The 12656-nt window shown below is 40.3% G+C and overlaps 1 protein-coding gene across 3 annotated transcripts in view; it reads left to right on the forward strand.

Annotated features, from left to right (window-relative positions):
• The window catches only part of atg7 (ATG7 autophagy related 7 homolog (S. cerevisiae)), a 202107-nt gene that overhangs the window by 6150 nt on the left and 183301 nt on the right, over nt 1-12656 (forward strand). For all 3 annotated transcript variants that reach the window (XM_061938552.2, XM_061938536.2, XM_061938544.2), the window contains exons 2-7: nt 36-219; nt 297-351; nt 5746-5863; nt 5947-6024; nt 6105-6221; nt 6557-6703. In XM_061938552.2, the coding sequence (XP_061794536.2) occupies nt 48-219; nt 297-351; nt 5746-5863; nt 5947-6024; nt 6105-6221; nt 6557-6703 (687 nt within the window). In that variant the 5' untranslated portion in view covers nt 36-47. The remainder of the gene's footprint in view (nt 1-35; nt 220-296; nt 352-5745; nt 5864-5946; nt 6025-6104; nt 6222-6556; nt 6704-12656) is intronic.

A 12656-nucleotide genomic window follows, 5' to 3' on the forward strand; every position in this document is an offset into this window, starting at 1 on the left:
TAATAAGAAAATACTGAGTTTATGAACTTTTCTAGTGTGAGGTCATCATGGCGTCCGACTCCGGTGAAGCAGAGTCGTCCTCTGCAGACATCAAGCTGCAGTTTGCTCCCTTCAGCAGTGCTCTGGAGGCAGGCTTCTGGCACAAGCTCACACAGAAGAAACTTAACGACTACCGTCTGGATGAGAGCCCCAAATGCATCAAGGGATACTACTGCAATGGTAAAGAAGCATGTGCTGCCGTTAACAATGTACACCACATTGTTTGTTAAAGCATGCCTTTATTGTTTCTCCTACAGGTGATCCGGTTGGTTTACCCACCCGTCTGACCTTGGAGTTCAGTGCATTTGAAGTGTAAGTCAAGTGGATTGATGCTAACAGAGCCATATAGGAGGAGATATGAGCAGATGAAGTGGAGTCCACATTTTTAATGTGAGGTGTTTTGACAGTGTATAAAAGCAGAGTGGGAGCAATATAGCTTTGCAGAAGATAGCAATGTTGTAACTTTTACCCAGTGAAGTGAAGTGAAGTGAATTATATTTATACATAGCGCTTTTCTCTAGTGACTCAAAGCGCTTTACATAGTGAAACCCAATATCTAAGTTACATTTTTAAACCAGTGTGGGTGGCACTGGGAGCAGGTGGGTAAAGTGTCTTGCCCAAGGACACAACGCCAGTGACTAGGATGGCAGAAGCGGGGATTGAACCTGCAACCCTCAAGTTGCTGGCACGGCCACTCTACCAACCGAGCTGTATCCAGCCTTCATTTGTATCAACTTCCTCATTACTTCATTTTGAAATGTGCAGAAATTCCCTTTTTTTGTTTTAAACTTGTTAGCCAATTGCAGCATAATGGTTGTTTTATTTGTCTTAACATACATTTTATACATTAGCTTTACTCTGGTTCAAGGTTCACATTTTAGGCTAAATATTATAAGAAAATATTATATTCATGCAATTTAATCACAAAAAAATATTGCATTAATCATCTATATACACGGTTTAATTAAACTATTTATTTTGACCACACATGCTCTTTTACCTGGAAGGGGAACTGTACTTTTTGGAATTTTGCCTATCACTCACAATCCTTATGTAAGACAAGAACACATTTTTTTTAATACATTCTAAGTCGTAAAATATGGCAAGTACACGGTGGCTAACAATGTAGTTAATGGGAGCACTTTATTCCGCACATAATGCCCTCTAAAAGAACATTCAAAAACCTCCAACAATATTCCATTTACATCTCGTTACCTGAACATTAACCAAGTATTATCAATATTGCTATTATAAGTGCTAACGTTGAGGTACTGATTTTAGCGGCGCCATGATCACAGCGATCTAACTAGCTCAGGGGTCGGCAACCTTTACCAGTCAAAGAGCCATTTTGACCAGTTTCACAAATTAAAGAAAACAATGGGAGCCACAAAAATCTTTTGAAATTTAAAATGAAATAACACTGCATACAAAGTTTTTTTTTTGCTTTGTGCTATGTATAAACCAAGGGTCTCAGACACGCGGCCCACACCTTAATATGAAAATTGAATGTTAGTGCGGCCCGCGGGTTTTATATATGAATGGCGCTTGACAGCGTCATACTTGTCAACCCTCCCGATTTTCAAGGCACATTACGATTTTCAGGGCAAATAATCTCTAGAACGTGCCGTTATGGTATAGCACTTAGCGCCTACTAAAACCAGCGTGCCGGCCCAGCCACACGTTGTATGGTGCTTCTGCTTGTTTACGTAAGTGACAGCAAGGCGTACTTGGTCAACAACCACACAGGTTACACTGACGGTGGCGGTATAAAAAACTTTAACACTCTTACTAATAATGCGCCACACTGTGAACCCACACCAAACAAGAATGACAAACACATTTCGGGAGAACATCTGCACCTTAACACAACATAAACACAACAGAACAAATACCCAGAATCCCATGCAGCCCTAACTCTTCCGGGCTACATTATATACCCCCGCTACCAAACCCCGCCCACCTCAACCGAAGCACAGAGGGGGGGGGGGGGTTGATGTGTGAGGGAGCAGGGTTGGGGGGGGGGCGGAGTTTGGTGATAGCAGGGGTGTATAATGTAGCCCGGAAGATTCAGGGCTGCATGGGATTCTGGGTATTTGTTCTATTGTGTTTATGTTGTGTTAAGGTGCAGATGTTCTCCCGAAATGTGTTTGTCATTCTTGTTTGGTTTTGGTTCAAAGTGTGGCGCATTATTAGCAAGAGTGTTAAAGTTGTTTTATATAGCCACCGTCAGTGTAACCTGTGTGTCTGTTGACCAAGTATGCCTTGCTGTCACTTACGTGCAAGCAGAAGATGCATATAACAAAAAACTGGACTGGCACTCGCTAAATGCTTTATCATCATGGCACGCCCTTATTATTATTGTTAGGGTGAAAATTGGAGAATATTAATCCCGGGAATTTTCTGCGAGAGGCACTGGAATACGGAAGTCTCCCGGGGGGGTCGGCAAGTATGCAGCTGAGCCGCATCAGAGTGATCAAAGAGCCGCATGCGGCTCCGGAGCCGCGGGTTGCCGACCCTTGAACTAGCTTATGCTGCTATATTGACATACTGATCTGCTGCTGCATCGCCTCTGAGTTGGTGAAAGTTAATTTTAGATTATAAATCACGCCTCTCACCTAGATAATAGAAGGTTGTGGCTTTAAACCGAGAAGTTGGTCAACTTCGTCATCCAACTTAGACCCGGAGATGGCGAGAAAGACACGAAAAAATGTTTGTTTGCGACACTTTTTTTTTAACCTAGGTAAGAATTATAATCTATTCTTCATCTAAACGAGAAAATATGAACATACCATCAGTCGGCATCCCAATAGGAGCAGATATTGTACAGTAAGTGATTGTTTTATTGTGTTTGTAGTTTATAGTTCCTATTTTAGCAATACTGCTGCATGATGCCAAGTGTTTCACTAAAGCTGAATCTGTTTAACACACAGCTTCTAAAACTTGTAGCTCAACCTCCTTATATTCAGGTTCAAAAATATAACTTCACTTGAATACAAGTAAATGTAATGAATACATTTGTTTGCTCAAAAACTTGCCACCGAGGACACGAGTCAGAGTCTCCTCACTCATCTTTACACTGGCATATGCATTGATCTGATCACTGACCATATGCTGTAGCAACCCACGCTGCTTTTCAGGTGCAGGATTCTGTGCGCTGAAAATAAATTGCTTGAATAGTTGGCATTTTATACATGATTAATGCAATTTTTTTGTGATTAATCACACACGATAACCCGTTACCTTTGACAGCCCAAGTTGTTATTGAATTGAATTTGTATACTATGCCAATAATTTAAAAAAAAAAGCTGTCGGCCGAAAAGGCACTTTGAATGCAATGCACACCCCCTGACTTGGGTCAATATGATTTTCAATCTGGTACAAGTAGGCAGATTCCATTTAGTGGTACTCCCAACTAGTGTTCAGGAACACCGTGTTATTAGAGCTAATCAGAAAAAAAAAGATTGCATACACATACATTTAATGTACAAATCGGACGCTAAACCATGATGGTAAACATTGGTTTATTTTTTTTAACATTCTGATTTAAACATACTTAACAAAGTTACATTTAATAGGGGAACTGTACTTTTTTGGGGGAATTTTGCCTATCGTTCACAATCATGAGAGACAAGAAGACTCTATTTTTTTCAGAGCATTCTAACTCTAAATAAACGTAAATAAGTCAGCTTACAATGGAGTTAAAGTGAGTTTCTCTGTTGCGGCCATAAAGCCCTCTAAATAGCTATACAAAAAGCGCCTATAATACTCCATTTACAATTTGTGACATGAATTTAATCAAGTATCAGTAATATTGTTATTATAAGCGCTAACGCAGCAAACTATTTTTAGCAGTGTATTGTCACTGTTGCTGCTATGTTGACATCATTGGCTGGTGAGCTGCTTTCTCGCCTCAGAGCTTGTGAAAGTTTATTCTAAATCCTAAATAATGCCTTTCACCTGGACAGTAGATGGATGAGGACATAATCCGACAAATTGGTTAACTTTGGCATACAATTTCGACCCGGAAATGGCGAGAAAGACACAAAAGGACGCTTGATTATGAGTCATTCTTTATCTGAACGAGAATATATCAACATCCTATCAGTCGGCATCCTCATGACAGCAGACATTGTACAGTAAGTTATATTTTATTGTGTTTGTTTGCGCTCATGCAGTCTGCAGTGAGTAATCAGTGATGTCGTCGATGCGTTGTTGAAATAAATGTGCCTCTTTATGCTTAAAATGAGCAAAATCTGTAGCTATTATGTTATTAAGAGTGTGCCTTTTACTACATTATATATATACTTACAGCCTTTAAACAAAACATTGATGGAGGTGTTTGGATGTTTTTATAGCGCTATATAGGCAGAATAGAGCGATTCCTATAGGCTCCATTGTAAACTGACTTTTGATCTTATTTATTTACTAGTTAGAATGCATAAACAAAGAAAAACGTGTTCTTTCTTACATAAGGATTGTGAATGATAGGCAGAATTCCAAAAAAGGTGCAGTTCCCCTTTTAAAGAACATCACTTTCATGGAGAAGCGGAGCATATTCCTACCTCTTCTCCATGTCTCAGCATTTATTGATAGTTTGTTTACCTTCTGTGTCTATGTTACCGGGAAGCATAGTGCGGGGAAGCAGAACCAGTAGTAGAAATGGTACTTCTTTAAGTCCTGCAGGAAGATGGGAAGGAAGAAAGTACCGTATTTTTCGGAGTATAAGTCGCTCCAGAGTATAAGTCGCACCGGCCGAAAATGCATAATAAAGAAGGAAAAAAACATATATAAGTCACACTGGAGTATAAGTCGCATTTTTGGGGGAAATTTATTTGATAAAACCCAACACCAAGAATAGACATTTGAAAGGCAATTTAAAATAAATAAAGAATAGTGAACAACAGGCTGAGTAAGTGTACGTTATATGAGGCATAAATAACCAACTGAGAACGTGCCTGGTATGTTAACGTAACATATTATGGTAAGAGTCATTCAAATAACTATAACATATAGAACATGCTATACGTCTACCAAACAATCTGTCACTCCTAATCGCTAAATCCCATGAAATCTTATACGTCTAGTCTCTTTTGTGATTGAGCTAAATAATATTATTTGATATTTTACGGTAATGTGTTAATCATTTCACACATAAGTCGCTCCTGAGTATAAGTCGCACCCCGGCCAAACTATGAAAAAAACTGCGACTTATAGTCCGAAAAATACGGTACTGTAGTTTCTTAACTCACACATATTATTAGCAATAATACAAGGACACGTACCGCAAAGGTCAGAAGAATAAACCTGCACAGCACCGCTGGGTCTCTTAGTGCTTCTCCTGAAAGTATGGCTTTCCAAAGCTAAAAAAACAACATTTTCGGTAGGAATTCAATAGGAAAGGCAATGTTTTTTCGACAGCTTGTTTAGTCATAAAATAATAAAGTGCAATTAACAATCATTTGAGGATCCGTGGCTACAAATAAAAAAACACACATGCTATCATTAGCGTAGCTTTGGATACAGTCTCCACTTTGCTGCAGTGCCCCTTTTTCTTGCTGGCCTTTGTCTCTTCTTGGATGAAATGTGTACAAGTGAACACAGCACTCCTCCATTGTTGTTGTTTGTTAGTGTTCTGACTCATGCATAGCTCTGTATTAAATATGAAACCCATTTAACTTTGACCTTTTCTTCCTTTTTGACTATCAGAGATGGTTCGACCCCAGCCCACTGCTGTGCGGCTGTTGGGAAACTGTACAACACCAACACTCTGGATGCCTTCAAGGGCACTGATAAGAAGGCTCTGCTGGAGAACGAGTCCAAGGAGGTAAATGTCACATTCAACCACAAAATGAAATCAAATGTTGTTGAACGAAAGTAATTCACCTTTTTAAATGTTGTTTTTTTTAGCTTTGGAATGCCATACTTTCAGGAGAAGCACTAAGAGACCCAGCGGTGCTGTGCAGGTTTATTCTCCTGACCTTTGCAGTACGTGTCCTTGTGTTATTGCTAATAATATGTGTGAGTTAAGAAACTACAATACTTTCTTCCTTCCCATCTCCCTGCAGGACTTAAAGAAGTACCATTTCTACTACTGGTTCTGCTTCCCCGCACTATGCTTCCCAGAGGGGATAAAGATCATAAAGCAGCCTGCTGTCCTGGAGAAGGTGTTCTCCACAAAACAGGTTATTAAATTATACTTCAGTGCTTGCATGAAAAGAAATGCCAAAAAGTTTGACCCTAACAAACAATTTTGATTTATGTGCTCCAATTAGAGATAGAAATGTCATATCGCAACTCAATAATTTTAATCACCAAATTCAATCACTAACACTGAGAGAGATGCATTCATTACGCCGTATTAAACCGGAGGTTTTACAAAGTATTATCTGTTGCATTAGTCATAGTTGCCCTTTTCAAGATGGATATACAGTATACGACATCGGTGGTGTCACTTAGATCGCTGAATCATAAGCACATGCACTTTGTTATTTATGACTTCTAATGGACTCTGCCATAGATCGCAGCCTTGCAGGAGGCCTATGATGGCCTGTGTATCAAAGGAGGCACCACAGCGGTTCCCTATTTCCTAATTAAGTACACTGATGACGCCATTCACTTGGCCTTGTTGGCAGAGTGGGCGACGTTCTTCCCGTGTACGACCAAGGTTGGTGTGTTTTTTTCTGTGTCTTTTATGACAGTCATTTGTAACTTCATAATCATTTTGTTAGGTTGCATCTTGGTCATTGCCATGGAGACACTGGATTGCCTATTTCAGTGATCTATGGCAATGGTTCCGAACATTTTTTCTCCCAAGTACCACTCCAGAAAACACTTGGCTGGCCAACTACCAACATAATGACCAAAATTAAAGGCCTACTGAAATGCGATTTTCTTATTTAAACAGGGATAGCAGGTCCATTCTGTGTGTCATACTTGATCATTTCGCAATATTGCCATATTTTTGCTGAAAGGATTTAGTAGAGAACATCAACGATAAAGTTCGCAACTTTTGGTTGCTGATAAAAAAACCTTGCCTGTACCAGAAGTAGCAGACGAGTAGCGTGACGTCACAGGTTGTGGAGCTCCTCACATCTGCACATTGTTTACAATCATGGCCACCAGCAGCGAGAGCGATTCGGACCGAGAAAGCGACGATTTCCCCATTAATTTGAACGAAGATGAAAGATTCGTGGATGAGGAAAGTGAGAGTGAAGGACTAGAGGGCAGTGGGAGCGATTCAGATAGGGAAGATGCTGTGAGAGGCGGGTGGGACCTGATATTCAGCTGGGAATGACTAAAACAGTAAATAAACACAAGACATATATATACTCTAACACCACAACACAACCAGGCTTATATTTAATATGCCACAAATTAATCCCGCATAACAAACACCTCCTCCCTCCCGTCCATATAACCCGCCAATACAACTCAAACACCTGCACAACACACTCAATCCCACAGCCCAAAGTACCGTTCACCTCCCCAAAGTTCATACAGCACATATATTTCCCCAAAGTTACGTATGTGACATGCACATAGCCGCACGCACGTACGGGCAAGCGATCAAATGTTTGGAAGCCGCAGCTGCATGCGTACTCACGGTACCGCGTCTGCGTATCCAACTCAAAGTCCTCATGGTAAGAGTCTCTGTTGTCCCAGTTCTCCACAGGCCAATAGTAAAGCTTGACTGTCATCTTCCGGGAATGTAAACAATGAATCACCGGCTGTGTTTGTGTTGCTGCAGTCGGCCGCAATATACCGCTTCCCACCTACAGCTCTCTTCTTTGCTGTCTCCATTGTTCATTGAACAAATTGCAAAAGATTCACCAACACAGATGTCCAGAATACTGTGGAATTTTGTGAGGCCACCATGCTGTCCCAGAATGTCCTCTACAATCCGTGACGTCACGCGCCGACGTCATCATACCGAGACGTTTTCAGCAGGATATTTCGTGCGAAATTTAAAATTGCACATTAGTAAGCTAACCCCGGCCGTATTGGCATGTGTTGCAATGTTAAGATTTCATCATTGATATATAAACTATCAGACTGCGTGGTCGGTAGTAGTGGGTTTCAGTAGGCCTTTAAAATACAGTAGCGTAGTATTTAACAAGTATATTTAATATTACACACAGTTTGAACAGTAGCACTGAGTTTGAATATAGTAAAATAAAACCCTGTTCTTTAATAATGAATCAAATGAAATGTATTATGTTTAACAAAGTGATTATTTAGCGTACCACTAGATCAGTGGTTCTTAACCTTGTTGGAGGTACCGAACCCCACCAGTTTCATATGCGCATTCACCGAACCCTTCTTTAGTGGAAAAAAAAAATGTTTTTTTTTTTTTCAAATTCAAGACAAAGTTATATGTTTTTGGTAACACTTTAGTATGGGGAACATATTCTAAGTAACAAAGACTTAATTTAGAGTTATTTGGTTAGGGTTAGAGAGTTAGGGCCAGGGTTAGAGGGTTGGGGTTATAATAAGGCCATGCCGAATAAGGCATTAATAAGTACTTAATAATGATTAGTTAAGAGCCAATATGTTACTAATTTGCATGTTAATAAGCAACTAATTAATGGTGAATATGTTCCCCATACTAAAGTGTTACCATATTTTCTTACTGGTGCACAAAATGAACCGTGCATGAACATCACCTTGTTCAAAGAACAAAACCAACACAGTGCATAAACTCACAACAAATTACACACCTGCAAATCAGTCTGACTTTTGCTGTTGTCTTATCCGTAATACGCCGATAGAGAGAAGCTTTTATTTACACGATGAGTCGGGTGTGTTTTGACCTCCGCCGAACCCCTGAGCCCGACTCACCGAACCCCTAGGGTTTGATCAAACCCAGGTTAAGAACCACTGCACTAGATGGATCCCGCGTACCACTGGTGGTACACGTACCACAGTTTGAGAATCACTGGTCTATGATATTGTGGTACAGTACTATATTGGACCTTTTTTAAAGTGGAAAATAAATGTAATCTGAAGCCATTTTACCATTGGAAGTAACAGACACAGTAAGTTGGTTCTGGGGTCACACTCTTTCCCTTATAGAACGGTTTAGCTGTGATCTCAACTAACTCATTTAAAGGGCTAACTGCACTTTTTTTGGAATTATGTCAGACAATCACTTATTTTGTTTCTTTTTTATGCATTCTAACTTGTAAATAAACTCTTGCAAAAGTTAGCTAACAATGGAGCCAACGGGATTCGATCTATTCCGCCCAAAAAGCACTCTAAAAAACTTCTAGAAGCCTTCATCAGCATTTTATATACACATTGTAAGTAGATATGCAATGCAGTAACAGGCACATTCATTCTAATATGCATACATCCATCCATCCATCTTCTACCGCTTGTCCCTTTCGGGGTCGTGGGGGGTGCTGGAGCCTATCTCAGCTGCATTCGGGCGGAAGGTGGAGTACACCCTGAACAAGTCTCCACCTCATCGCAGGGCCAACGCAGAGAGACAGACAACATTCACACTCACATTCACACACTAGGGCCAATTTAGTGTTGCCAATCAACCTAGAACCACCAGTGCATGTCTTTGGAGGTGGGAGGAAGCCGGAGTACCCGGAGGGAACCCACGCAGTCACGGGGAGAACATGCAAACTCCACACAGAAAGATCCCGAGTCTGGGATTGAACTCAGGACTATTCAGGACCTTCGTATTGTGAGGCACATGCATATGTATTAATTTCACAGACTCATCACACAGTTTGCTATTTCCTTCAACAAAAACATCACCGTTATTCATGGCAGTCTTAATGAGCGACACCAGAGTCTATTTGGGAATAAATTATGATAGACTTCCTTTTATTGTCATTCAAATTTGAACTTCGCAGTACAGATAAGAACGAAATTTTGTTGCATTAGCTCATGCTAGTGCAGGATAAAAGAGCAATAAGGTGCAGATATAAATAAATAGATTACTGTACAGATAAATATATTGCACTTTTGCATATGCATCCACGTTTATGGATGTATGTTATATTGTCTTTTTATTCCAGCGAGTTAATCCATTTTTGGGGGGAATTGAGGGGATTATTTTAATGCGTTCAAGAGTCTTACGGCCTTAGGGAAGAAGCTGTTACAGAACCTGGAGGTTCTGCTACAGAGGCTGCGGAACCTCTTTCTAGAGTCCAGCAGATCCTGGACCTTATATTTTTGAGTCTGAATATGCAGAGGATGAGCTACAAGTTTAAGAAGCTGTGTGCAGAACAGATCCAGCTAAGCAAGATATGCAAACTACAAACACAATAAAACAATCACTTACTGTACGATGTCTGCTCTCACTGGGATGCCGATTAATGGGATGTTCATATCTTCCCGTTGAGATGAAGAATCAATCCTAATCCTCACCCAGGTTAAAAAAAAAGGTGCGGTAAACGAGCGTCTTTGCGTTTCTTTCTCGCCATCTCCAGGTCTAAATTGAATGTCAAAGTTGACCAATGCTAAAAGTAATACCTTGGCATTAGCGCTTATAATAACAATATTACTAAAACTTGGTTAATATTTAGGTCACAAGCTAGGCAATAATTTAACAGCGTTGCCCCTCAGTTTGGCCGTGTGCCCCTCGAAAAATGATACGCAATGTACGGCATCTTTTCCTCTGCGCGATTTTCATCATTTCTATATTTCATTATGGCTTATTTGACCAGTGGTGGGTTTAATTCTGCCTCATATGAACTGCCAGAGTGCACAATGAGTAGACAAAGTATCACTCATGCATGCAGCAGCCTGTAATCTGGATGCACAAATGTCCCGACTCCTCAACAGTGCACTGAATGAAAAAGTAGGATGAGCGAAGCCAAGGTAAGAAAGTTTGATACATTTGTGAAAGCGTAAGAAAACAATAAACCCTCAACATATAATATGTAACACATTGTTCATAGTAAGCGATGCAACAGGACGATGTGTGAGGGTTTTCTCTAACCCACACAACCACGCCAGTTTAACGTGAATAAAAAACCCCATATAAAAACACTCCTGGTAAATAATATAAAGCCCCAACATGTTATCTGTATTTTGGGCTAACGGAACACTTAGACTGAGCGTGGATACTATTAAGACTTGAATTATATGTCTTCTAAACATTTTTCGAAGAAAAAAACGTTTCTATATCAGTGATTCTCAAACTCATTTTCACAGTTCCAGAGACCCCCGAAGATTTGAGTGAAAACTTTTGCTTGTGAAACAATATACATGTTAAAAAAATGACACACATTTTCATAATATTTCGAAAAGTGGTTAAAAGCCAAGGTAAAAAAATATTTTTCTTGGTTTTATTTGATAAGATGTATTTGGCCATGGGCCCCATCTGAAATTGTTCAGAATATGATGAGTTTGTCTTTCCAACACTTTACATTTTTATGTTAAAAAATAGCTTGGTGTACAAGTTTGTAGTGTGGCACAAAGTGACATTGTGAGCTTGTATATCTGCATTGTAAAATCTAAAATGACAGATGCCATATTTTACAAATTAGAATGCATAAAAAAGTAAAGACCTGTTCTTGTCTTACAAAAGAATTGTGAGTGATGGGCAAAATTCCCCAAAAGTGCAGATCCACTTTAAAGGTGCTGTTTGCAACTCTCTTAAATTTTTCAAACCAAAAATTATAACAAAAACCCCACCGGCGAGCTCATGTTACCATTAATGGTTTAACACAACACATTTGTTTTAAAACTGTCTATATTTTTCACAATTACCAAGTTTATCTAATACAAATTTTTGCCGGCCCGAAAAAAAATGATTTGGGGAAAATCTTTGCAGTCAGCTCGTTATGATAGAAATACTACACATTCAATGACAACTAACACTAAGTACATAAACCGGTATCATTAGCTAACAACACCCAAAGCTACTGCGCGATACAACACTTGGAAGTACATTGAAAATTTAGTGCCCTCTAGGCATTTGTGTAAATGTTGCAAACAATCAATCAATCAATCAATGTTTATTTATATATCCCTAAATCACAAGTGTCTCAAAGGGCTGCACAAGCCACAACGACATCCTCGGTACAAAGCCCACATAAGGGCAAGGAAAAACTCACCCCAATGGGACGTCTTGGAGAGGACCGCATATGTGGGTAACCCCCCCTCTAGGGGAGACCAAATGCAATGGATGTCGAGTGGGTCTGACATAATATTGTGAGAGTCCAGTCCATAGTGGATCCAACATAATAGTAAGAGTCCAGTCCATAGTGGGGTCAGCAGGACACCATCCCGAGCAGAGATGGGTCAGCAGCGCAGAGATGTTCCCAGCCGATGCACAGGCGAGCGGTCCACCCCGGGTCCCGACTCTGGACAGCCAGCACTTCATCCATGGACACCGGACCTGTGCCCCCCCCCCCCCCCCCCCTCCACAAGGAAGAGGAGAGCAGAGGAGAAAAGAAAAGAAACGGCAGATCAACTGGTCTAAAAGGGGGTCTATTTAATGGCTAGAGTATACAAATGAGTTTTAAGATGGGACTTAAATGCTTCTACTGAGGTAGCATCTCTAATTGTTACCGGGAGGGCATTCCATAGTACTGGAGCCCGAATAGAAAACGTTCTATAGCCCGCAGACTTTTTTTGGGCTCTGGGAATCACTA

The sequence above is a fragment of the Nerophis lumbriciformis genome, linkage group LG03 (assembly GCF_033978685.3).
Source record: "Nerophis lumbriciformis linkage group LG03, RoL_Nlum_v2.1, whole genome shotgun sequence".
Taxonomy (NCBI): domain Eukaryota; kingdom Metazoa; phylum Chordata; class Actinopteri; order Syngnathiformes; family Syngnathidae; genus Nerophis; species Nerophis lumbriciformis.